The following is a 27964-nucleotide window of genomic DNA, read 5'->3' on the forward strand; positions in this document are numbered from 1 at the left end:
TTTTCAAAATACAGCGACCGCTGCTTCTAGTTAAACAAACGAAAAGGGCAAAAGCCCGCTTGCTTTCGCCGGTCCGGTTCTGCGGTGTCAACTCTCCTCAGCGGCGAGGAGAAAGCCCTGGCGCCGCCACATCGCGGCGCTCGAACTGCCCGCGCCCAGACCGCGGGCCGGGGGCGGGGCCGCGCGGCGTGCTGACGTCAGAGAGGGCTGCGACGCCGCCGGGGCCGCGCGGCGTTGACGGCGGTGGCCGGTGTGCGAGCGGGGCCGGGCCTGGGGAGCCGTGGCGCCGTAGGGCCTCGCGCAGCGTCCGCGGGCTCCGGGGCGGGGGCTCCAGCGGCGAAGCCCCCTCCCCGGGGAGGCGGGGCCTGGGCGAGCTCCGGAGCCGGGAGCGGCGGCGGCCGGGAACGATGCATCAGAAGCTGCTGAAGAGCGCGCACTACATCGAGCTGGGCAGCTACCAGTACTGGCCGGTCTTGGTGCCCCGCGGCATCCGCCTCTACACCTACGAGCAGATCCCCGTGTCCCTCAAGGACAACCCTTACATCACCGACGGCTACCGGGCCTACCTGCCCTCCAGGCTGTGTATCAAAAGGTACCGTCTGGCCGCCTCCGCCCGGCGCGCCCCTTGCCCCTCGCCTACCTCCTTTTTGTCTGCTTTCCCTGCCGCCTTCCCCGCGTTCCCCTGTGCCCATCTTCCTCGCCACCGGTCCTTTCATCTCTTTCTGCCGCCCCCCCCCTCGTTTTCTTCCCCTCCAAGCCCCTCCAGGGCACTTGATCCACGGAATAATGATGGTAGTGAGAGTGATCATAATCACCCCCTCTCCTGTGGCTGTTTGCTGCTTACAAAGCGCCTTTCCATCCTTTATTCCATTTGGTACCCATTGGGATACATGTTGGAATCAACCCCACTGACAGTGGCGGAGCTGTATTTGCCCTGCCCCTACCTAAGCTTTGTTTCTTTTTGGCACACCCCTATGGGAATTCGGAAGCTTTCGGTCGATCAGTGCGTGTGTAATAGGAAACAAGTTCACGTTGCCACCCATGTGTATTTAGAAAGCCCTGATTCATTCATTTCTCAAATACTTAGGGAGCTCCTGCTAGGCGCTAGGCACTGAACCAGGTCCTGCAAAAAAAAAAAAAAAAAACAGCAGACATGACCCTTGTTCTTGTGAAGCTACCAAAGTCTGGCCTGGGTGACAAACATTAAAGGGATAGTGACATATTACATAACAACATTGTGGGAAATGCTGTACAGGAAAAGCACTGTAGCAAGGAGAGCCCATAACGGAGCATTCAGCCTCTGCTCAAGCCCCACAGAAGTGTCTGTCTGAAAGGAATTCCTTGATCATTCTTAACCTTCAAAACCAGAGCCCCTTGAAAACCGTGTTTAAAAATAAAAAACAGAGCTGAAAATTTACTATTCGGATTTTTAGAATAGCATTTGGTAAAAACACTGTGTGTTGACATACAGTACCCTTTAAGGTTCAGATGTTGGTTAGCTCCAGATCACCATGCTGGCAACCCCCAGTGCAGAAATGTGGGCTCCGGAATTGCTCAAGCAGCATCCTTATGTCTGATTCTTGATCATCTATCTTTCCAGCGTGGTCTTTCCCCATCCTCCTCTTGTCCTGCCTTGAAAACGTCTCTGTGACTCACAGTCACAAGTTGACATCACTGGCCGTCCCTACTTGGCTTGAATGGATGCCCACAGGACTTCACAATTTGAATCCCAATAACTATTTTCCAGTGTCTCTCGCATGAGTAATTTCACAAGACATCGGAGCCAGGCCCTGTTTTGATGTGGAGTTCCACAAGGATGGGGCAGGCAGTGAATTGCCATAGATATTTTATACCCACCTAGAAATGATCCTCTACCAATATTAGATTCCAAATCTCATGGAGTGAGAAGTGAAGAATTGTGCATTAGATCTGAGCTGCTAAGCCACAAAGACTTGGGTATTCAGATCTGCTACCAAACAGCTGTGGGATCTTGAGCCGAATTTAACTGCTTTGAACCTTATTTTTTGCCATTTGTAAAAATAAGTTTGTATTCGTCAACTTTTTGATAATAAAATGAAATTCCCAACACAAGGTACTTCAGAAGGAAAGAGATTTATGTAACTCAGAGTTGGAAGGTTGAAGTTCAAAATCTGGTGGCCTCATTGGTTGAACCATGGATGGTGAGGACTATAAATGACAATGATAGAGCCCTTTGTGGAGGAAAGTCACACTGCTGCCAGGAAACAGAACAACAGGGCTCAACTTAGGCTTTTATAATCAACTTCTGGTGAAAGCTACCTTCCAAGGGCATTTCTCCAGTGACATAAGTACCTCCCACTAGGCCCAACTTGTAAACACCATACATGCTCTTAGTGCCATTAATGTAAGACTTCGGGGCTTTTTTAAAGTTCTGCATGAATCCTGGAGCCAAATCATGCTCAAACCACAGCAGCAGATGATCACACCACCTGCTTCACGTGGTATTAGGGGCGAATGAGATTGTGTATGTAAAATACTACAAAAGGCCTCGCACTTAATAAGTGCATAGTGAATGATGGCTCTTAGCATCAGCAGAAGTGATTCTAAACAGATGATATGAAGCTGATGATTGATTTTAAAGTTGAACAGAGTCTGGGACAACTTCTCATATGACAAATGCAGATCATCCACTGGGGACATTCTTCAGGTGCTCGTCCTACTACCTTGATCTTTTCCAGGTTCATCCTTTACCGTCTTCTCTTTTAAGCTTTCACAAGTGGCCAAGACATATTTTGGATATGAGAGGAGCTGTTCTTGGTCATAACAACCTTGCCAACAGTTCTCTATTAGTTGGAAAGATAATACCTCTTGATGCAGTTAATCAGGTTATACTGGTTTTCACTTAAAAGTTCTGAGGCAATAGAGTATAACATTGATTGTCAGAACAATTCTGGATGTTTTCCAGTACACTTTTGCATCCCTTCCTCCAACTCTAGTAGTCTTTACCCTTGATGTGAGTACAGGATAAAGTTTGAACTTCATGCTACAAGATTCACTTGATCACTTGATCATTGATCATTTGCACTCTTGCTATGTTTACCACTTGTAGAAATGGGAAAGGGTGAACCATGGGCAACTGCTTGCAAATTTAGTAGATGAGAGTGACACGTTAATGCTTACCAATAAGGATTTCTGAGTCAGTGACAGTTTAAACACAAAGATTGGTTTTTGCAAGAGTATTTTACTCTTTAGTCATGAAATCAGTTTTCAGTCAGTAATCTGATGCATCCTTTCCACATCTAGAGAACCATTTCACAGAGTTATGGAAAGAGCTGGAAGGACATTAAGGCAGCATCTGATCCAGCTCTGTTATTTTATAGATGAAAAAACTGAGAGGTGAAATAACTTGCCCCTGATTGCAGAGCTAATTTGTGGCTGGGGTTGGGAACAGGACAATAAGCCTGCTGATTCCTGGCTAAAGTGATACACTCCCCACCGACCTGTGCTGCCAAGACCAGTTAGGGCATTTTGAAAGATTGCAAATAGTACCCATATTTAGTAATTTCCTATTGTTCCTAAAAGCCTAAACTCATGGCACTTAGAAGCTAGTTTGCTTTCAATACATCCATAGCAGTTATTCCAGCATATCCATCTCAAAGAACCTTTCCAACTCAGTTCTCATGGGTCACTTTTTATTTATTCTGCTTCTTTTAAGTCCATGTAACGTTGCATTTGGATGAATACTTACAAAGGCATTTTAAGAAACTGACAAATTGCATGAGCAGCTTCCTAGGTAGCTAGTATTTTCAACAGTATTCTAGGTAACATCTAGTGTTCACTTGCACATTCAATGCGGTAGACATTTGGAGAATAATCTGAGCAAGGCACTGTGCTTGGATCACCAATGTCATGAAGAGGAATGTTGCTGGCTGGCAGGGAATTGATAGGTTGGAGGGAGATAGCATGTAATCTACACACGAATAACGCCAATAGTAGGGGAAACATGGTAAGTATAATAGGGCTGAGCCAGAAAAGCTTTTAAGATCCCAGGGTTGGTGGAGGCATGGAAAGACTTAAAGACTAATTAACTTCAATGATACAATAAAATGCAGAAAGGTACAGACAGGGTTAAGGGCGGAGAGCGGGGAGCAGTAGGTAACTCCCCAAAGTTGTCCTGAATCTTTGAATGCTGACAGTGAGCCAGTTGGAATCTGAGCTGCATATTTGTTTACTTTTCCAGTTTGTTTATTTTATCTAATGAGACGGTTAACATCTGGAGTCATTTGCTGGGTTTCTTTCTCTTCTTCACCCTGGGAATATATGATATGACATCTGTGTTACCCTCGGCAAGTGCATCCAGAGAAGATTTTGTAATTTGTTCTATTTGTCTTTTCTGCTTCCAGGTAAGTTATTTCACAAACACTGTTGTTGGTAAAGAGAACTTTGTAAGATAGCCTGGGAAAGATGAACTTACTTCAGACCCACTATTTGTTTCAAAGCAAATGACACATCGGTCAGCTTATTCATTTTCATAAGCATCAAAAAAGTCTATTATTATAGGATTGTATTTGGATATTGTTAAGAGAGGATATTTGAAATCCAGCAAGTTTTAAAGATTTTGAGAAAATTAATTTTTATAACATTTTCAAGAATTTATGTTTTAAGCTTAGCACAAGGGTGTAAATTTCTTATTCTGTTCTATTTGGCTGAAATAGAATACTAGTGTATACTTAAAACTTGGAAAGATTTCTTATCTCATCCGTATTTACTAATATGCTTGTGATTTTACTGTGTTTGTTTTGCTGGTATGATCTTTTGTTCTTTTGCTTTAATGTTAGTTTCCTTTTACAGCTGCCTGATTTCAGATACTTTCAGTTTCTTTTCCTCTCTACCGCCTGCATCTGTTAGTTTTGTAGCACTTAGATTTTTCTTCAAGAATTCATAAAAATGCCCTTATGAGTTATATTTAGTCATTTTTCAAACAAGTTATCTGAAATCAGCAAACATTTTCTATAATCCTATTGATATTTTTAAAATTAAAAGTACAGAGTATAGAAAAACAGAAATAAAAGCCTTCCATCCCCTTTCCTCCTGAGAGACACAGACCACCATTCTGTGCACTTAACCTCTTGCTACCTAGTTGGAGAGGTAAACCTGTCAATCCACCGCACAGATGTTGCTGTCATTGCATTTCATTCAGACCTTCATTTTACCCACGTTCAGACTTTGTATCCAAATGACCAAGATGCACATCACAAACACCATTTTCCTCTTTTTCTTCCAATTCCAATATGAATAGTTTAAATTTCTTTGAGGGAAATGATGCTCTGTACTTTTGTGTTATTTGACAATTATTTTTTTCCTGAAATATTTCTGAAGTATACTTTCTGTTGTTTAACTTTTGTCCTGCTTAGAGCCAGAATATCTCCTAGACTACAACCCTAGTTTTACAATGGCAATGAATTGATTTCTTTATAGTTAAATTTTTTTTTAGATTTATCTTAGCTTGAACTAAGATGGTCTTCATAAGTAAAAACTGGTTCATGTTAATTACATGACTGTTATCTACTTTAAGAAATCTTCTGGCCGGCGCCGCAGCTCACTAGGCTAATCCTCCGCCTTGCGGCGCCGGCACACCGGGTTCTAGTCCCAGTCAGGGCACCGATCCTGTCCCGGTTGCCCCTCTTCCAGGCCAGCTCTCTGCTGTGGCCAGGGAGTGCAGTGGAGGATGGCCCAAGTCCTTGGGCCCTGCACCCCATGGGAGACCAGGAGAAGCACCTGGCTCCTGCCATCGGATCAGTGCGGTGCGCTGGCCGCAGCGCGCCTACCGCGGCGGCCATTGGAGGGTGAACCAATGGCAAAAGGAAGACCTTTCTCTCTGTCTCTCTCTCACTGTCCACTCTGCCTGTAAAAAAAAAAAAAAAAAAAAAAAAAAAAAAAAGTCTTCTGTGTTTTTCTCCACCTTCTATACCTGCCCTTATTCCTGCCATAGTTGATGTTAGGTCAGAGAATCCATGTTAATTTCCTCACTGGCCTAAGAAATTAATGTATTGCAAAACTAAAATGATTAAATAATAATGACAATTGCTGATGAAGAAACAGCCCCAAAGTCATGGTGGCTTCCACAAGGTTATGCAGCAGGACCTTAAAATCCTAATCTTTCCATTATACGCTGTACAACTTGAAAAATTCAAATGAGTTTCCACTTAAGGAGATTGTTTCTTATCTTTTTCTTTTTATAAAATTAGAACTTTTTCACCCACATTTCCCAAATTATTAGGGTAGGCAGCAACATAGTAAACCATAAATATAATTAGTAATATTGATTTACATTTAATTTTTGAAAAACATAACTTTTTTCTTTCCTTATTTTTCTTTCTGCTCAGTGCTTTCCTCCCAAACAGATTAATATATTCTGAATGACAGAATGTAATTCAAGGTTATTGAACCTTCCCAGTGGTTTTTGGGGTTGTTGTTTGTTTTGTTTTTGTAGTTTTTTTGGAGGGAGGATATTTTTGGAGAAGAGTAGCATCTGAGAATGCCTTTTCCTAGATTCAATTCAATGAGTAATTGTTGAATGCCTCCTATATGCCCCCAGACCCTTTGTTAGGCAGCAGTATTACAGTGCTAAATAAAACCAGCATGCGCTAACAAGGTAGTCACCATGTGGAAGGTAGAAGAGAGGGAGGCAGGGCGGCAGAAGAGCTCCTTGTATGAAGGCAAGAAGCAGGAGATAGTTTAGCACTTTGTGGACTTGTAAGAATGGGTCTTTGAGTTCGAAACCTAGGGGATAAAGGAGGATGAGGCAGAGAAACAGCCAAGGGCCAGATCGTGATGTATTTTCTTATCAATCCAAGGAGCTTTAACACTGCCTACATTGATGGAATGAGATATTCCACAGAAGGAAACTTTCCACTATCTTGAAACATACTCAGTTTGCTGCATTTGTTTCAGGTTTTTTTTGTAAGGAACTTTTTAATCAGGAAATACTAGCTTTTTGAAAACTTGGGGTTCCTTTTTAATCAGGATATATTAACTTTTTGAAAATTTGGGGTTCTCTGTTAATACTTTTTACTTTTCCTTTGATACCATAGTTTTTTTCTTTTTCCTCTTTTATGTTCCTTTTTACAGTAAAAAATAAGCTTTACTGTTGCTCATGTAGAAATACAAGCAAACAATAAAGTGTAGGTAGAAGAAAGTAAGTTCCTTGATATTATTGCCCGCAGGTAACCACATGAGACATTTGGGTTAAAATTCCTCTACACATATTGTCTACATGGTTACCTCGCTTTTGTCTACCAGTTTGCATACCTACCTATCTCCTTGCTTCCAAGCTACAATCATTGCTGTTTGCTGTTTTGAAGCCTGCTCTTGTGTCATTCAGTCATGACTGATCTTTCCCCCTCATTGAGTACACCTCTATGTTCTCTAGATTTATGATGCATAACCCCAAAGATAATCGGAGAAAACAAATAACCAAGTTTCTTAGAGTCATGTATAATTGGGTCAATAATCTTTGTAGCTTAGTATCCAAAAAGTCACAGACCAGTAAGAATTTCAGACAGTGGATGAAGAAATGAAGTTGTGGCTGAGTATTGATATTGAGTCTGTTGGAACTGGTTAAGCTTGATATAAAATAACCATATGGCCCTTGAACAGTTAGCAGGTGCTTGCAACATATTTATTGACACCCACTTCATTTTGTTTATTTGTCTCATTTTCTGCACACCCACTGTCTTACTGTAGGCTCTTATTGTTCCCCAGGGCTGATCCTATAACCTGGCATCTCAGCCCTTTTAATCCACACGCTTAAAATCTTCAATAATATCCCCAGCCTGTAATACTGAAGTTAAAACCCTTTCATGTATAAGATTAGTCATAATACTATCATGAAGAAGGCCAAATGTCATTCTTTAATGGTTCTGTATTTTTCAGTATGTTGCTTTTCCCTCTGGACCCCCAGAAAACAAGAGCATATCTTTTTTTTACTTCCTTGATCAATGCCAGTTCACACTTAAAATCCATCCCAGCTGACAGTCCTTCTATGATGTTCCTTTGCTTCTACCAGTCCCAACTGCCAGTTGTACACATACACCCACAGTGCCAATACTCTTCCTTCTCCATTTTCTGATTGTCCCCTGTCATTGTTTTGTCATTTGTTTCTACAAAATCTCTTTGAGGGTAGAAGTTTTCTCTTTGTGTCACCATCCAATGTATGACACACAGCAGGTGCTTGATGACTGGAGAGAATTCTGCCATACAAGGCACTATCAATCATCAGAGTGGTTGATTGAATCATATTAGCTTTTCTCTCAGTTTGACTGTTTTTTTTTTTTTTTTGTTTTGTTTTTTTGACAGGTAGAGTTAGACAGTGAGAGAGAGACAGAGAGAAAGGTCTTCCTTTTTCCATTGGTTCACCCCCCAAGTGGCCGCTACAGCCGATGCGCTGCACTGATCCAGAGCCAGGAGCCAGGTGCTTCCTCCTGGTCTCCCATGCAGGTGCAGGGCCCAAGCACCTGGGCCATCCTCCACTGCCTTCCCAGGCCACAGCAGAGAGCTGGACTGGAGGAGGAGCAACCAGGACAGAATCCTGCGCCCCAACTGGGACTAGAACCCGGGGTGCTGGCGCTGCAGGAAGAGGATTCGCCTAGTGAGCCATGGCACCGGCTCAGTTTGACATTGATACAAATCAACAGCTCATGATTATTTTTTCTTGGAGATTGTAAAACTGTGTTAACTTTAGAACTTAAAAGTAAACTCTGTACAGTGCTTCTCATACAGATGTGAAAGGTCAAGTGAAAAAAGCAAATTGAAGAACAAAATAGTGTGATTCCATTTGATAAGAAATGTATATATTTATCATGAGTGTAGACTTCTGTATCACAAGTGTTTGACAAATGCATTGAACAGATCTGGAAGGGCACATTAAGTATTATCAGTGGTTACCTCTGGGGTATAGGTTGAATGGAGAGGACTTGTATTTTGTATTTTATACTATTAGATGTTCTTTGAGTTTTTTTTTTAATATAAGGACTTGTGTTCTATAATGAATATTTTTTTCAGAGTAAACTCATTTATGAATCAAAACAAGTCCAGATGATATTCTTAAAACATTTACATTGTATAATTTTTCCGCTACTGTACTCTTTACTTATAATTTTTGTATCATGAAATATAATTTAAATTTCTTTTTGACTGTTATCCCTATTTTATCCATGAAGGAATTGAGCCTTAGAGAAATGAATGGTGTGTTTGACTTAAAAACCCAGGCACTTAACCACTTTATGAACATCATGCATGAATTGCTTTTATTTATTTTTGTTTATACTCTGTTAAAATTTATTTTTATTTCCTTTAGGTCTGTATGCTTTGCTCTGTGGGCTATCACCTTTTTTCTTGCCATCGATCAGAAAAAACATGTCGAAGATGGATGGCATTAGATTATGCAGGAATTTCTATTGGAATACTGGGCTGCTATGTCTCAGGAGTATTTTATGCATTTTATTGTAATAATGTAAGTACCTTAAAACATTTCACATTCCACCTTTCATACAAGTCTTGAGTTTTCCTGCCATGGTTCCTTTGAGTCTCTGAATAGTGCATATTAGAAAAGTTTTATGTAGGCATAAATTCATTTTTCAAAAAGGCCCTGTACTTTCTAACATATAATTTCATATTTATTTTATTAGTTTTTTATTGAAAAAATATATAAAGTTATTTTATAAAATTTAATATAGACATTGAATTATCATTTTAGTAAAGATATTTAATTATCGTTTCCACTAAGTCCATATAGCTACATGGTTCCTCAGATAGGCACTTATATATCTTTTATTTTTATGTTTACATGATTGAAGTTAAAGTTAGCACTAGATAAGATTATGAAGTTGGCTACTCTTTTCCATTTCCCTTCTAATCATTATTCTCATTGGAAAAAAAAAATAAAGGAGTTAGGTCTGTGAGTGTATTGACCCAAATTCTTCTGTAAGAAATATGGTTTCCTTTTTTGTTACATTTGAGAGTAGGCCTAGAGAAAGTCCATATGAGTATGAGTGTCTCTGACAAATATCAAGATAACATGTGTTTATTCTGAGTTCTGGATCAGGTCTGCTGTCTGACACTAAGGTCACAAAAATCTTCATCACCACATGTCATAGCCAAGAAGGCAAACTGAATCTTCCTGTGGGTTCAGTATATCTCAAGCTTTCTCATTCCAAAAGTCACCTTCAGCCCTATGGTTTTTTCTTCTATTCTCCTACCCTTGTCTTATTTTTTCTTATTCTTTAATTTGTCTCCCTTTCAGAGCCAAGATTAAGCTTGTCCTTTAGGAACAGCATACTTACTAATTAGTTCTAATCTTATTCACAAGAAATAGAGCCTATTGTCCCCAAACCCACCCCCCTACTCCCCACCCTCACCCCTTCACCCCCACCATGTTACAGGTGCTCTAAGCCACAGTCCCCAGCCTTCACATTTGGGGAAAGGTCTGCAGCACAACCTTCCTGACTGTTTGGGAGTCTTAAATAAGATCTATACGTCTATCCAATAATAGGGAAAACTGCCAGCATACCTTGTATGTAAAACTAGCAAAGAGAAAAATTAAGCATTTAGTTTGAATGTGTAAATTGTAGCCATTTAAGCATGAGCCATTTGATTTTTTAGGCCTAATAACTTTGGGACACAAGTGTATAATTAAATGTATATACATTAGCCTTGTAAATTGATTGATTTTTATTAATGAACTGCTCCTGTCTGCACAGCTTTCCTAACTTAATCATTTTGCATGAAATTGTTTACATCTTTAAAAAAAAACTAGGACTGGTGCCATGGCTCACTTGGTTAATCCTCTGCCTTTGGCGCCAGCATCCAATATGGGTGCTAGATTCTAGTCCCGGTTGCTCCTCTTCCAGTCCAGCTCTCTGCTGTGGCCTGAGAGGGCAGTGGAGGATGGCCCAGGTGCTTGGGCCCTGCACCTGCATGGGAGACCAGGAGGAAGCACCTGGCTCCTGGCTTCGGATCAGTGCAGCGCATCGGCTGTAGCGGCCACTTGGGGGGTGAACCAACGGAAAAAGGAAGACCTCTCTGTCTCTCATTGTCTATAACTCTACCTGTCAAAAAAAAAAAAAAAAAAAAAAAACAAAGAAGACAAATGCTGATACCTAGGAAGTTGTGAATGCAGTCATGCACTATTAGAGTTACTATATTCTATTTTTCTCTGAAATTGTTCACTGTTTACCTCTTCCCAAACATCAAATTGGAACACTTGGTAACTCTCTTAATCAGGAAAACTGAAGTCCAAAATGAACAGCAAAGCAGAGGGAACTCCTGGAGCTAATACTGTGTTTGTACAGCCCATAATCTTATAAAGGGAAAGTTACTCTCTTCCCTCTGATTTCTGATCATTTCCGAATGAGCTATTGCTATAGTGGATCTGTAACTTTGAAGGAACGTAGACTGCTTTCAGAAGAGGTTGAGAACCGCAGTCTTTCCATCACGGAGATTGTGCACTTGGGCACACATGCAACCAATCTTGACATGCCATTTCAGGAAGTCAGTTGCCCTACACAAGTCCTTGGAGGCCAGGTTAAGAACTCTTGTCCTTTATATCACTAACTTTTGAGCTTGCAGACCAGCTTTTCTGCTGCACGGTTTTATACCTAAATATCCCATAGGCCCTTCGAACTTAATACTCTAAAGTGAACATTCTTATACACTCCTATGCTCTCCCTTGTCACACACATACACACACCTCTAACCTCAATCATCTTTGCTCATGCTTGTTTAATGGAAGCCATTTAGGGGAGCTTTCAAGCTAGAAACAGTCGAGCCTTTCTCTGCTGCCCTCTCCCCCATCCAGTCAGCCTTAAGACTGTAGTTTATTTTAGAAATGCCTCCTGAATCTTGTGCTCACCTGCCTCTTCAACAGGATTCCTAGTCCCTATTCTCTCCTTGAATGAACCATTCTAATATCTTTTCAGCTGGCTTCCTGTCACCATTTTTTGCTCTACTAATGTCAGTTGTGTTTCTAATAAGTCAGTTTGAAAAATGACTATGCCATCCCATTCTTAAAGTAATCTTGCTGTTCCCTCACTGCCAACATAGTACAGTTCCAAATGCAGCCTTCTCTCAACCTCAGGCCTTCTCAGCCTGCCTTCTCACAACTTCCCTGCTGTGTCTGGAGGTCCTTTTCTTCAAGAGTTCCTTCTTCCCACAAAATCTGATTCCTTAAGACCTGGTTTAGATGTTGTCTTTCCTGTGAAGCATTTTTTAAGCTATCCTAAGTAAAGTTCATTGTTCTCTTTTCTGTTCTACAACATTCTGTTCATGGCTCAGTTACAATACTTATCATTAGATTATAGTTATTTGTATGTCTGCTCTCCCAGAGTCTTCTGAGTTCACTGGGACAGCCCATGGCATAGTTGGTGGTTTTGTTTCTACACGGACTTAAACTGTGTCTGGTATATAACAGGCAGACAGTGCTCTTGTATGAATAAATGTGGCCTTTTATCACTCACTTTGTAATTTAGTTTATCATCCTAAGAAACCTAACCGTTGTATGCAGCATGAATTTTTTAAGGAAGGGGAACAGTTGCATTTGGAATGTTAACGTAGGGGCCTAAATTAATCTTTCCTTTTGTTTATCGTAATAACGGAATGAAACTTTGATTTCTTTGCATTCTAGTATTGGCGCCAAGTGTACTTGATCACAGTGCTGGCCATGATCCTAGCAGTGTTCTTTGCGCAGATTCATCCCAATTACCTCACACAGCAATGGCAGAGGCTCCGTTCTATCATCTTCTGTTCTGTTTCGGGATATGGAGTGATCCCCACTCTTCATTGGGTTTGGCTCAATGGAGGAATCGGTGCTCCTATTGTACAGGTAGGTCAAGTATAAGTGGTATTTTTCTTCTTTTTTTTTGTTGTCTTTCAGTTTTACTTCTTTTCAGTAGAGTGTTAGGAAGTGGTTGGCTCTTGGCCATTTGTAAGCATATTTGTAATTGCACATTGCCACCATAATTTTTTTTCATAGCTATATAAATAAGTATACTTTGCAAAACTACAGGTGAAGTTACTGCTATTTCTTTCTGAGATGTCTCCCTGCAATAACACATTCTTAGTTCTCTTTCTGCAACCCTTAGTGTATAAATCCCTGGGTCATGATTTGTTAAGGAGGACTCCAAAGTTTCCATCTCTGCTGGGGCAGTGGAAAGGCCAATGATAAAGTATAGAAGTATAGAGTGATGAGAGATTGTTTTTGTTTGTTTTCTGCTGCACCTGTTCAGTTTGGGTATATATGGCATATAAAGGTAGACCTAGGGTCTAGAATTTAAGCTAGAGTTTGAAAATAATATTGAAGATTTGGAAATCATCCAAGGGGGCATATTGAGTCTGCCAAAGAAAATATATTGAAAATAAGTGAAGAAATCAGATTAGACAACTGCTACTCTAGATTTAATTCTAACCAGAAATGAAGACCTGGTTGTTTAAATAGAAATTACAAAATTTTGGATGTGGTTAACATATCCCTTTTAAGCATATAATGACTAAGAACAAGATCTATTAAGCCAGTGGACTTTAAAGAAATTCAGAAAAACATGGGAATGTTTCCATGTTCAGAAATTTTAAAATAGAAATATGACTTTGAAAGATAGTGGCTGTCAGAGATAGAATTCCTCTACAAAGGTACATCAAAAAGTTTGTGGGGAAAATGGAATTAAAAGATAAGTCTTCGGGCAGGGATTTGGCTTAGCAGTTAAGACCCCACTTGGAACACCCTCCTCCTGTATCGAAGTACTTAGAGTCAGGTTTCTGTTCTGCTTCCAGTTCCAGCTTCCTGCTAATGTGCACCCTTGGAAGCTGCAGATAATGGCTTAAGTGGTCCCTTCCACCCATGTAGGAGGCCCAGATAGAGTTCCAGTCTGGCCCCAGCTGTTGGCACCCATTTAAGGAGTTAACCTGTAGATGGAAGATGTTTCTGTCTGTCCGTCTCTTCCTGTTTCTCTGCTTTTCAAATAAAATGAAAATAAATATTTTTTTCAGAAATAGTGTTTTTTAAAAGATGTTTACTTTGGTACAAAACAATTTTGATATCCATGTAGTCTTTTTTCATAGTATGCATTTCCCATGAGCTCTTTGAAGACCTGTCATATATACTATTTCAAAATATTTTGCACCAAAAAAACTTTTATTTAATTCCATTTTCCACAAACTTTTTGAAACATCCTCATTTGTACAAGGTATAACTGGCTGATTTTCTCAGGGTCGGGAAAACCTTTCTGGCAGAGAATCGACAGTGACATGGAATGCCTCATATAGTAGTGTGCAAGAGGACTGTTTATCTAGGGTATCAGAACAGATTGCTGTCTTGAGCAGAGTTACTTAGGTCGTTTCTAGCCATAAGTCCATGGTCTTTAGCCTGTCTGCCTGTTCTCTGCTAAGTCCATTCTCCTACATATTCCACCTACATACCTGCATTGTAGATGGAGTCGGGCACCCTTTGACCATTCAGCAATATTAAAGCTCTACCCCTGTAGGAGATTAACCTTCAGGGCATTCTCTATGCTCTGTTCCTGAGCACTGCTTTTTGGAGTATAGTCAGCAAGGTTTCCATCATTGGAGACTCTCTGCAGAACAAGTCAGACTTAACCATAGATTCCACAAAGAGGTTCATAGTAAACTGGGAATTTGGTAATGGTAGGGAGGTCACTGCAAAAGTGTTTTGTTTTGCTTTTCAGGACTTTGCACCCCGTGTACTTGTGATGTATATGATTGCTCTTCTTGCTTTCCTCTTCTACATTTCCAAAGTGCCAGAACGGTACTTTCCAGGTAGGTCTCTCTTTTATAGTGGCTCTATAGCTTGATTCTAAATCATATGCTTGAGATATATGGTTAAGAGCATCTAAACAGACTTTTTTCAGTGTTATTGATTCTAGCATGGTCCTTCCATTTGCAAACATTATCTAAAACTTTAACTTTCAAAGGGCTCCCACAAGCTGTTCCTTTCTTCTTCACAACAGAAGTTCAGTCTAATAAGTGGGGTTGCCACTGTTCCATTTTTACAAACTGATAACGTATTAGATTTTGAGAGTCTTCTGTGTCACCGCCATTGTTCTTTTCAAAATGTAGACCACTAACTATGAACTACCATTTATTTCTTTAAATACCAAGTTTGTTCAAAAATAATTTTTATAAGCAGAGATATATAAAGCAAGAAAAGAAAATATGATGCTGAGGAAAAGAAGCCAGCTTTAGGAACTCTTCAGATTATAATAGTCCCCCTTTTCTGCCATTTTACTTTTTGAGCTTTTAGTTACCTGTGGTCAACTGTGTTCTGAAAATATTAGTATTTGTTTGAAGAGAAAGAAATCTAATTCACATAACTTTATTAGAGCATATTGTTATAATTTAATATTATTGTCAATCTCTTAATATTCCTAGTTTACAAATTAAACCTTACCATTGGTATGTATATGTATGAAAAATCTGTATAGACACTATGTATGTGTACAAAAAAAAACTATCCACAGTGTCAGACATTTACTGGGGGAATATATGCCCCACAGATAAAGGGGGGACTACTGTTATGTACATCATAAGTTTCTGTAAAATAGATAAAGACCACAAATCTGGCTTTCAGCTTCCTGGCACCCAGCACTAAGAGTAAAAGCTAATAATCTTCATGTCTTCAGGATATAAACTAGTCACTCAACAGAAGTATAGATTTCTCTGTACCTTAGTCAAGAATGGGAAAATAAAGTTCTGATAGGAAGTAACTAAGAATACTAGTGGAGTCAGACCGTTTGGTTTCATATCCTACACTGGCCACTTATTGGCTGCTTGAGCTAAGTTACTGAAGCTCATTCCTTTCTAGTTTTCCCATCTGAAACATGGAGAGAATAGGATTACTGTCTCTCCTTGGTTATTTTGAGGAGTAGATAAGAAAACGCTTGGAAAACAGCACTGCTCCTAGCTAAAAGTAAGCATGTAATAAATGTTAGCAGTTATTATTGTGATGTCGTCCCTAAACCTTGGTCTTATTTTTGAAATATGTGGTTTAGTAAGGGACAGAATGGTGCAGAGACAAGGAAGCTTTGGCTTGAGTCAAGAATAATATTTAGAGAACCAAAAAGTGAATTTTCAATTGGAAGGACTAGAAGTGGGAGAGCAGCCTTGTCCCTGCCTTCTCCTCGGTTAAGAATCATTTCCGCAGTGAATTACGAGATGGGATTGTTGGGGGAAGAGAAAGGATGAGAAGTCATGTACCCTGTAGATCCTCTGGCATTCCTCCATGCTCTTGGTTTTTTACCATTATAAAAACAGGAATTCAAATAAGAACCTGAATGTTCGAACATTAGGTTTCGGGAACATAAGTCAGACATCCCCCTGAATTAAGGACCACCTATCTTCCAGGAAGGGCCAACATTTTACTCAGAAAATAATTCTGGCAAAAAATATTGTTTTACTTTATTAATGTTTTAAAATCCTGTTTCTTCTTCATCGCAGACAAGTAAAAAATTCAGCCATGAAAATTCTCTTCACTATGTGATTAGACCATAGTGCTTTTAAGCTTTAAAATATTCAGGAATTAGCAGTTGTCTAATGAAGAACACCTGCCAAAGATCAAATGTTGTATAACTTAACTTTCCTCCAAGATCTTGACATAAAATGTGCGTAATGGGTCTGAATGTGTATAGCTGAATTCAAGTACATGAGGCCAGTGGAGATATGGAAGACTGTAAAAAATGAAAAATTTTTAGAGTCAAAATAACAGCCTCAAATGTTCAGGTTAAATGCCTTAGAAACCTTCTCCAACCAGTCCTCACATATGACCTGACTGCAAGAGTGGGAAGTGCAGCAAACACCAGGATATAAACAAAGTTAAATGTTTTCATTCAGATCATGTTAAATTTTTAGAAATAGATAAATACTACAATGATGTTGATGAGTCCAAGGATCCCTAAGGTGTCCATGGATAGAACTGAGTGGATCTCTGATACTTGAATTACAAAGTAAGCAATTTTTGTTTGTAATCTTCTGTATTTTCTTTTAAAAGTGGGTCTGTAGGCTTCACTAGACTGTTGAAAGAGACTATGGCGCACGTGTGTGCATATGTATTCGCCTGTACACAAATACACACAGCCAAAAACCTGTCCAGAAAGAACCTCGTTGATTTAAAAATCTACTTACTATACTAATGAATATTTTGGTAAGAGGTTAGAGAATAGTTCTATTATAAACTTTGAAAATAGAAGCACCATGAATAAGAAAAAGTTATTAACATTTAAATTGTTACTCTCCTAGTTCTGCCTTTTGTATTTATTGAGGCAGATCAAGAAGCTTCCAGTCTACTACTTAATTTTGGGATTTGACATTTAACCACAAAGAAATTGTTTGCTGACGTTGTACGTGAGCTAATCCACCTTAGCTACTCCATTGCTAATGATAGCATTTTGCAGATTATTTTGTCAGTCAGAGAACATAAGATTCAGATGTTTTCTCTCTGCATACATACTTGAAACAAGTGGTTCAACAAGCTTCATATCTCTTCATATCTAAATACAACATCTGCTTCTCACAGATTCACACCTAAATCACACCATGATTTAAAAGTAACACTAGTTTCTTTCGCATCTCACTCATGTTTTTTTCCATTCCATCATGAATTAATACATGAAAAGCAAAAGGTCAAATTCCTGAAATTAATAAACTTAGGATTTGAAAGCATACTAGGATTAGTATGTCAAAATTCACTTGTGTAGTTGATGAATAAAACCTTAAGAGTAGACCTAGTATGAATTTATCCTTTTCTAAAAACATTCAGATCTGAAATGTCTCCAGTACTTAAGACTACCAAAAAGCCAACCTGTACTTTCAAAGGCCAGACAGGAATATATTTTTCTTTTAATATCAAAATATTACAATCAGTATTTTTTCTTTCTGCCTTCCCTTTCAGGACAACTAAACTACCTCGGATCAAGCCACCAAATATGGCATATCCTTGCAGTAGTGATGTTATATTGGTGGCATCAGTCAACAGTGTATGTCATGCAGTATAGACATAGCAAGCCTTGTCCTGACTATGTTTCACATTTGTGAATTCAGGTATGGCCACCTGGTGAATTCAGTTGTTAAGCAATATATAATGGGGAGTTATATACCCCACTGTTTCTAAGGTTCTCATTAGTTTTTCTTTTTCCTCTTGTTTAATATATCATGAGTAATGCTTTATAAAAATGGAAAAATAAACTTGGGTATCTGTGTAGTAACAACTGCTTTTATGGACCCTTAAAACTACTAATCTGCTGCTTATACAGAAAGTGAAGTTTCGTTGGCAATCATAAGAAACATCTGAACAATGAGTGTGACACTAGTGCAGAAATAGGATTTATTTTGCTTACCACCAGCTTCATTTCCTTAGGAAGGGCTCATTTCCATTAGAAAATGGAGTCATCCTGTGTGATTACTTTAATAGAAGATATTTTCAGTAAGTTGTCAGATTTAAGTGCCTAATCAAGGCAAGGTTGATATGGCCTGTGCTTAGTATTCATGTAAGTTAGGATAGTCATCTTGCATAATCACCAGCCATTAAATACATACTTTGTTTGATACTGGCACTTAAGATAGTATTTCCTTTAGTTATACGTTCTCTACTCTCCAGCAACCCTGGATTTTTTAGTTTGCCAGAACAAAAACTTGCAACTTCTTCTCAAGTTGAGAGGGGTATTGAGAAAAGGAAAAGAAACTTGCATTGTTATTTTCTATCAGATAAGAATCACATTAGATAGTAATTACATGCTTAGGCAACAGATTCTATGGTGTAAAACCATAAAAGTCTTTAGCCACCAAAAGTTTTAATTCCAGATACTATTTAATTCCCAGTAATAATTTAATTGCAAGACAGTTAGAAAATTTGATTCCAAAATTCCAGAAAAACTTTTGCTTTTCTGAATTTGTATTCCTAAATTTCCTGATGATGGGGGTTCCCAGCTATATGGCTGTGAATTATTTCAAGGCCATAGGACCTAGATGGCCGTCTTGACCTGGAAGTGCACTTTTAGGCCTTAGAACAAGTCATGCCGATGCCCAGTTGGATGATGTGGCTATTCATCTGTGCTCTGGTCCTGTTTGTGCATGTTTTATGCATTGCCCTGACAAAGTGTGGAGAAATACTGATACTTGGACCTGAAGTGTTAAACGTACTCCATTTTGTATGTACTCACTAGGGCTCCCTGCCCCCTTGTATTGTAGTATTTTCATTTGCGTTAATTAAATCCCTTAAAGCAGATTCATAAAAATGTATGTCTTTTATTGGAATATAAAATATTATCCAAGTTTCTTCATGAGCATGAACTGCTTTCAGAACACAATTATTGAATATCAGAAAAAGTTGATCCTGGTGGTTTATTCCCAAAATGCCTTGTGTACATCGGATACTAGGAAAGCTGCTTTAATGTGCCTCAGTTTATGCATCTGTAAAATGTTGTGTTTCTTCCCAGTGTAGTGCTTTTGAAATACAAATTCCATACCCTCACCTCCACCCCACCCCCAACACTCAGCAAAGAGAATTTCCCTCAGCAGGTTCAGTCAGGGCATTTTCTGTCATACCCGTTTTTTATGACAGAATGCTACTCTGAAAATGGCTCTTTACCTCATAAGGCCACAAATTCTATGTATATGCTAAGTGGTACAAGAGTAGGCTATATTTCCTTTAAAGCATGCTTTGTTGGCCTACTTTTAAATTAATATTTTTGTCATTTTGGCCAAACAGAATACACCGAGTAGTTAACAATCAAGTTAAAAATAAAGTGGAAGTCCAGTTATTTTATGTATGGAACCATTTTTTATTCTAAAATCTTCTCCAAATTAAAAATAAGACATTAAACTTTTTTCAATTTTAAATTCCTTTTTAGTGTATTGATTTAATGCTTGCCATATGAATTAATGCATAGAGTATACTGTATTTTTTAACAGCTTTCTTTGATTAAAAGATATACTGTCTCACTGTAGAGAGAATTATGCCATGTAAACATTTCAAGTGTTTATGAAAAGGCTAGAATTTGGAAGAGGGCCTCCTCTCATTTTTATCTTTTCTATGTTATATTTATTATAAAATAGGGAATGAAGGAATCGATTGCTGTCAAACTATAAGCACTTCTGTATATCCGCCTTTATTGACCACCTACTGTGTGCACAGCACTACTGTTAAAATTTTTAAGATATTGTTAACATTAAAGAACATTTAAAACTTGCATACAAATCTGAGCCTTGTATATTTGTTTTTATAGTTATTAAAATAAGATTAAAAGTATGCTATCCAGCTTCAGTGCTCAAAAACAACTGGTGTTACTTTTACCTATGTGTAAACTATAAAAGTTCTTTACCTACAGACTTTGTTTTAAAATTATTATGCCTGTTTTATATTGTCTACAGTAATTTATAGGGTTGTAGTTAACTCATTTAAGTACAGTTATCTTTCTATATAAATCCATTTTCAAATAGCCAGGTAGTGTTTGTCTGTCATTACATTGAGTGCAATTCATTAAGCTGCATGGCAAAAATATGTATTATGTAAATAAAATAGGTTTACTAAATATATTAAGTGCCATTTGTCATTCTTTACATCATAGCTTTAAAATGATACTCTAAAATCAGGACGAAGGTTCAGGGAATGTCCGTCATATCTTATGACATCCTACCTGGACAGTGTCTGAATGCAGATTATGACTGCGGCAAAGCTGCCCAGCCCTCCATTGGGCCGGTGCCTACCCGAGATACACCTTGCCCTGTATCGAATATCAAGGGGCAAAGCCTACACTTCTGGTTTCCTGCCAGTTGCTGGGCTAAGCAGGCCCATACCCACTCAGAATTCTACCTCTGCCACAGTGTGTGGAGAATCAGCACACTACCAGGAGAGGCTGTTAGTGCATTATCACAGTAACTATGGTTGTGCTGAAAGGAGGGATAGGTGCTATTGAGTACCAGGGTCCCCTGAAATTTTGTAGCAGGCTTCCAAATGGGTTGCTGAGATAATATCTGAAACTGAAGTTATCTTCAAGGAAACACTTTCTGGAGGGGGAGATTAATCCTAGGGGTCTTCCAAAAGTTTGTGGAAATGTATATTTAAAAAAAAACTGATTCAAGTTTTTTGCACCAATATAAACTTATCTTGTAATTCTATTTCTTTCCATGAACTTTTTTGAAGTACTATTAGGGCAATAGGAGTTGAAGCTTCATCCTTTCGGGGCTGAAATCAACAGCTACACAGCTTCTGGTCCTGCTGTGCAAATGTAGCACCAAAATACTACCTACTCTGCCTGTAATCTAAGTTGTACCCTCCAACTGGACTTAATATGCAACAACGCATAAAAACTCATGCCTTCAATATGAGAATATTAACTATGGCATGAATGATCCTTGAATTGAGCTTTCCTAAAATGGAATTATTCAAAATAAAGTTTAAAATTCATTATGACTGAATTTGAACAATGACACATTGCAGATTTTGTATATTTTGTTCTACTCATGTGTGGTATTTTGCTACTTTGTACCACTCAATAGATTCCTGTAATTTACATAAATGTTACTACTTCCAATTAAAAAAAAAAAAACACAACTCATTCCTAACAAATCAGATGAATCCTATTTGTAACTGGGAAACTCAAAAGTCACAGATCTAGACTCCAGTGTGTGAAATAATACATTATAATATTAAGACCTCAACACCAAGCTTAGTCCACCCATTCAGTAAATAAGTTTTTTCTTAATGTGCCAAAGCCTCTTTTCTAACAGTATTTTCCACAGTTATACTCGTGTACTACCAGTCCTAACAGTTTACAAAATAAATTATGATAAAACTGTGCCAACTAAGTTATTCAAAAGGTACTTCAAGATCATGATTTTGCCTTACCATCATGACTGTGGGTATCAGCAATTTTAGTTCCTGAAAAATTTGTTCTATTCAGTCTTCTTGTTGTAAAAATTTTAGGTCTAAATAGGTTTCTTAGATTCTAAGCTATGGGCTACTTAAGAAAGGGGAGCTTATCTTTTTTTTTTTTTTTTTAATTCCACTGTCTGTTATATAATATAATATGTGCATGGGTGTGGTATGAATGAAAGATCTAGGAGAAACATCCAAAACATTTAATAAAACAAGTAATGAAAAACTCCAAAATCACAAGATTATAAAGAATATGCAATCCATTTGGGATTTATTGCATTTAAAGAAAGCAGATTATTAAAACAGTAGGTACGATAAATACAAGTAAGAAAATAATTTTAAATTTCAAACAAAAAACCAAAGTGAATCAGGGACAGAATTCAATCAAGAAGAATAAGCAATGTAAAGGCAGTAAAGTAATAAAATCAGTTAGTGCTTAATTAGACTTGGGGAAGTGGGGGACAACTGATTCTATCTCCTAAGTTTCCCAGCTATGTTTGAGGACCGAAGTTACTTTAGCAAGTATGCTTTATAACAGTTAGAAATACAATCAAGATGTAAATCTGGTTTATTTAAAGTTAAAGTTGTTTGCTTAGTGGTACATAAAAGGCTTAAGAAAATTCAAGTTTAACAAAAAATGGAAGTGTAATCAAAGAAAGTGCACTTAAAGCTGTTTGCCAGCAATTAAAAAGTAGCTTCTATACTGCTATTTGATGACTTTTCAATCATAAAAAGAGCATAGTAATAAACAGTTCTCTTTCAAAGAAGCACTATAGATTTTAAAATAAAACATAATAACCCCCAATGATGACCCTTTGCATTTTCATCTGCCTTCTTTTAGTGGCTTTTGTAAACCCTCACCAGGAGTGAATGTTCTTTTAGATATGATTGTGGTTGCAATTCCATTTTTTTTAAAATTCACATTAACTCCACAGTAGAGAGATGTGACATGTGCATGCATGCGTGTGTATATATTCTTTATGATATAAAACACCAAAGTATAAAAGTTCCCAAATAAACTATCATTTATGTTATTCTCACAGTAGATATGTCATCTCATTCTCACAGTAGACTGTCAACTCAATAACTGGACCTAAAATGACAAGAGTACTTTTGCTTAAAAAAAAAAAAAAAGTGAGAAAAGTTCACTGTACATTCTACATATATTATGACAAATATACCCAAACTCCTCAGAAGCAGTGACATTAATTTACTTGTACCTTCTAACAGTGCTTATGGGAAGTACCAAAATCTAAAGTAAACCATGGCGAGTAGCTGAATTTATTATGAAAACCACTCTACCTGATGAACATAAGCACAGAAGAGTGGGTGCCACCTAGTATTTTCCACCAGCAAGTTGAGAATTAGTTAATCCCTGCGGAACTTTGAACCAGGTAGGAATGAAAGGTGCATTTATCTCCAAACCCAGATATCATAACTATGCCCAAGTGTACACATACTTGGGAATTGGGATGAGGGGATTATACTTCTGAATAAATAACTAGTCAGTTACATTTTCATCCAGCCAACAACCATTCCTCCTCCACTTAATATACACCATGCAGTTTTTAAGTCTTAGAAAATACATTCTTCAATGCCATAAAAGCTGGTCGTTTTAACATTAACATCTTACTGAAGTGATATTAAAATAATTTAGCAAATGATCCGCTTTTAACAAGATAATTCAAAACCAACAAGCATTACTAAAGCTACTAGGAAACAACTTTGGCCTCATATTTTTGCTAGTTTTATAATATTTTACTTCCCTTAGTGATGTTCAAGTATAACAGGTTTAGAGTTATGACTGCTTTACATACCAGAGAAGCAGAGGGACACCCAAATAATAACAGGAAAATATTTTTTTTTCCAACTCTCCATCCGTAAGCCAGAATTGGACTATCCCTTAATGCAGCCAAACTTTTACTGGGTGCTGTGTGCCAGGTACTGTGTTAAATGCTTTCACATGCCTTGAGAGCTTTATTCTCATAATTCTCAGTAGGGAAGGCAGTGGCCTGGATTGCAGCCGTTTGGAGTGAGCTACACCTTGACTGTGGTGGGAAGCGATGAGTGGAAATGGACAGGATAAATCTGTACTCCTTGGGAAAATGCCTGTACTTCAACACAAAAAAATCTCCTCGTTTACATCCCATTGCATCTCAAATCAGATCTTAAATCTTTCCCCTAAGCTACAGTGAATAAAAAGGAAAGTCACCAGCTGCACTGTAATAAAAGAATATAAATATGTTCCACTTTGTCAGAATAGTTTCCTCGGGCTTTGTCCAACGTGATAAGCCAAAGGGTCTCCATCAGTGTCTGATGAATCATTAAAAGTATTCAGTGTTCTGAAAAGCAAATAAAACTCTAGGTATTTCATGTTTACATCCCAGGGAGGGTACTTTAGTTCATCCACTACTTTTCTACAGGATGAAACTCAGGCGGTCTAGCAGAGACCAAGGACTAAAATAGTCAAAGAAGCATATGGTGTTCACATTAACAGATTTTTGTTTAACAAAACTTGTCTGATACAAACCTCCTGTATGTAGTTCATGAATTTATTGTGTAATCATCAACTCACCACTTTTAAAAGAAAGTATCACTTGAATCTTATTTTATCAAGTTTTAAAGACATCTACTTGAGCATTTGCATTAGCAGTATTAATCAACCTGAGAATTAGAAAAAAAGGTGCAAACATAATATCTGCCTTTGGCACAAGGACAAGTAACTGGTGCAGTCCAGCTCTAAAAGGATAACTCTTAAGTAGTAATGTAATGCTTGGTCTGCCTCTGCTACATTGTGATTCACATACTGCTTCCCAACTGTCTAGAAATCTCTACTGATTTAACATATAAAAGAAGAAAAAAAAAAAAACAAAAAATGAGTATGTGGTTTAGTTACCCATGTTTTGATTTAAGTTCAGAACCATGAAAACAGACAAACAGATTATCCTAATGGAGTACTAGAACTAAGTCTAACCAGATTACTCATTACACTTGAGTTGGGCTCAAAGAGAGTTAAAATATAGCAATCAAGGAGAGTGCCAGGTGATGAGTTTCCACCCCTCTTGGTAAACAGCTTTAACAGTTCTGGAAACTTTCAAATGTTAACCTGGCAGGGAAGGACAGTTAATTATAACTTAAAATAGAGAAACAGGAAGCACAATACTATATTCACATTAATCCACAGATGTTATTTCTATCAACACAATTTCTAAAAAACACCAAGTTTAAAATTAAGATTTGTGGTGTTAAAAAAGAAAAGGCAATTTGGTAGCTGGGCCCTTTTCCCTAAAAACACAATCAGTTGGCAGAGGTAAGATGCTAGTCCCTCATCACTGACCACCGTGTAGCCACTGTGCGCTCAGGTGGCTTCGTGTGGAGGTGCGCGCAGGACGTGGGGGTCCTGCCTGTAAGGCATTGTGGGCGTCACAGTTCTGTGCACTTCATTAAGACCACTCCGCCCTCCAAACCTAACCAAAATGAGTGTTGCTCCTGACTTGGGAAGTATTTGGTGAAGGTGGTAAATTCACAAAGTATATTAATAAATGCAACATGATTTTACACTGTAAATGTCCTAAAAGTTTAGTGTTTCCAGATACATACCTCTTTCCTGAAGTAAAATTTCTAAAAGCCTTGTCCTTACTACCAATTTTTCCAATAATCTGTTTTATTAAAGACATGATAATAAAAGGCTAGAGCAAGAAGCCATTCCAAAACAGAGGATAAAGTGTTCCTGAAGTACTGAATCATTTTTTCTTCTGTATCATTTTTTTGACATTTTACAAATCTCTCCTATGTGTTTGTTCTAGGCTTCAGCATATATATTCCATATTCTAACTTATTTTTTAATTGACAAACAAAAATTGTATATATTTAGCATGTACATGTTTTGAAATATGTATACATCATAGAAGGGCTAAATTGAGCTAATTAACGTATGGATTATTTCACATACTTATCATTAGGTATTCCACATTAATGGCACTTGTTTTTCAAAATGCAACAGAATTTTAGGCACAATAGTCAGTTACTTCTGGCTCTGCTTTATAGAGAAAGGAGTATGGGCTGAAATCTCCGCACTGTCCAGATAGTGTTCTGCTGCTTTAAGAGAACTAGATGAGCTTTCACTGTCTGGAAATTTCTAGAAGAGACCTTTAAAAATTTCACAAACATAACCTATGTACAAACCACCCTAGTTTTAAATGCTGGATCTGGAGTGAGCCTGGGATGTGCACGCAAAAGTGACATTCTGATATCAAAAATAACGATACAGTTTGTCCCTTCTCAGTGGCTCTGCACCCCGAAAAGGTGCCATGTGCTTTCACCGGAAGTACCTTGCCACAGCCGCATTTCTGTGCTGTGCTGTCAGTAGCAGAAACCCTTGTTTAGAGCTTGCAGCGCAGCTCCCTTTTCTCCTGCCTGGAAGAAGCATCAAGTTACTACCCTGTAGAGATACTTCCTTTTTCTATTTGGTTTATTTAAAAATCACCTACTTTGATTGACCTGTAAGAATGAATGATATAAAGAGCTATACAAATAAATTTTCTTTCAAGTTCATAAAATTAGTCCTACTTTTTTGAAACAGGAGTTAATGCCGAGAGTCCGTGAGAAGTTATCTACTGTTTAGAAGGAAATGGAGCAGCACCGAATGGGTCTAATTCAACTGGCTGGGACTGCTGGGACTGATGTGGACTGATGCTTTGCACCACGAGTTCTGTAAAGGGCACCGCACCAAAGTCATCCATTTTCAATGCCTCCGCACTGTGGAATGACCCATGTAGTGAATTCTGTCGTGGCCGCCCGGGCAGGATGGTGTTGTGGTCGGCACAGATGTCGCTGAGGCCCTGATGGGACGGGTGCCAGGGCAGGTCTGGAGGATGGAAGGGCTTGGCTCCAAAGGGGTCCAACAGACTCTCCTCGGGCTGTAAGACATTCCCCCTCTCCTTCCCATCAGGCAGGGCCACGCTAATGTTCTCCTTGGAGTCCGAGATGGTTAGAAATTCATTGCTGCTCTGAGAGTCTCGGCGGCCCACTTTCTTGTGCCTGCGAGCCCTCTCTGGAGTGCGGTAGGTGGGCTTCAGGGTCTTCTTAGTGCTGGTCGGCGTGCCATGGTGCCGCTTCCCGTTACTCTTGGACATATCCTGCTTCGTGCGCCTTTGGCGAGAGGACAGTTTCTGTAAGCTGCGCTGTTTGACTCTTTGCTGCTGGCTCCCAGTTACTTCCTCAAAGGGCACAAGGCCAAAAAGGTCCTCGGTGCTTTCACTTTTACTTGTTGATGTGGGAAAGGGCTGAAATGGAGTGGAGCCAAAGATATCTACGCTTTTGGGACAACCAGGGGGAGTGTGGGCCTGGGGCGCCGGCACGTGGCGGTCCTGCACATTCACCTTCTTGCTGAAGGGCGCCTTCGTGAACACATCAAATTCCTCCTGCTCTAGTCCCACAGTAGGAGACCTCTGTTGACACAGGTTCTTTGCGTTGTCTCCTGGCTGGGGCGGTTGAGCATGCACTGCAAAGAAGGGGACAGCGCCAAATACGTCAAACTCCTGTTTGGGAGTCTCCAACCCAAACCTAGAGGGTAGCTGGGTGGGGGTGAGGAGTGCCGTGGCCAGGCCTTGAGTTGGTCCACCACCAGGTTTGTCTTTGCAGACAAGGCTCTCCCCACTGTACTTTGCCTTAGTCTGCTCATAATCAGAATCAGAGCTATGTTTCTCCTCTTCTTCCTCATCCTCAGAATCCATAAGCAGAGGCCTATGGCCCAGGTTTTCTGGTTCAGTATCATCATCATTAAAATCCCCTTGCTCTCCCTGAACTTCTTCATCCTCTTGTTCTTCCTCTTCGCTGCTCTTAGGAGAAGGGGGATCTGATTCAAAATCACTTTCAGATTCATCATTCCCCTTTTGCACTTGACCCTGTAATGATGAATTCTCTGAGCTTTTCTTTCCGGTCCGCTGATCTTTACATACCAGACTTGCTTTTCCATTCCTGATGGGGTTTGCAGTGCTATGTGCTAGATTCATGGATGAATATTCAACTCTCTTTTCGGGAGAACCT

General features: G+C 39.0%; 2 protein-coding genes across 5 annotated transcripts in view; one reads left to right on the top strand and one right to left on the bottom strand.

The window, feature by feature from the left end:
* Positions 1-253: 253 nt before the first annotated feature.
* PAQR3 (progestin and adipoQ receptor family member 3) lies at positions 254-26587 on the top strand. 3 transcript variants are annotated; one of them, XM_062198615.1, is made up of 7 exons: positions 261-592; positions 4220-4382; positions 9338-9493; positions 12662-12859; positions 14715-14805; positions 17933-18081; positions 26499-26587. In XM_062198615.1, exons 1-6 carry the CDS (start codon positions 408-410, stop codon positions 18073-18075), a joined length of 936 nt encoding a protein of 311 aa, XP_062054599.1. In that variant the 5' UTR covers positions 261-407; the 3' UTR covers positions 18076-18081; positions 26499-26587. The 3 variants fall into 3 exon arrangements, with proteins under 3 accessions (XP_062054601.1, XP_062054600.1, XP_062054599.1); XM_062198617.1 differs by lacking the exon at positions 26499-26587 and having other exon boundaries at positions 254-592; positions 17933-20544; XM_062198616.1 differs by lacking the exon at positions 17933-18081 and having other exon boundaries at positions 259-592; positions 26499-26586.
* The window catches only part of BMP2K (BMP2 inducible kinase), a 157009-nt gene continuing 153499 nt past the window's right edge, over positions 24455-27964 (bottom strand). For both annotated transcript variants that reach the window (XM_062198614.1, XM_062198613.1), the window contains one exon: positions 24455-27962. In XM_062198614.1, coding sequence (XP_062054598.1) covers positions 26530-27962 — 1433 coding nt within the window. In that variant the 3' untranslated portion in view covers positions 24455-26529. The remainder of the gene's footprint in view (positions 27963-27964) is intronic.

The sequence above is a fragment of the Lepus europaeus genome, chromosome 8, assembly GCF_033115175.1.
Source record: "Lepus europaeus isolate LE1 chromosome 8, mLepTim1.pri, whole genome shotgun sequence".
In the NCBI taxonomy this organism is placed as follows: Eukaryota; Metazoa; Chordata; class Mammalia; order Lagomorpha; family Leporidae; genus Lepus; species Lepus europaeus.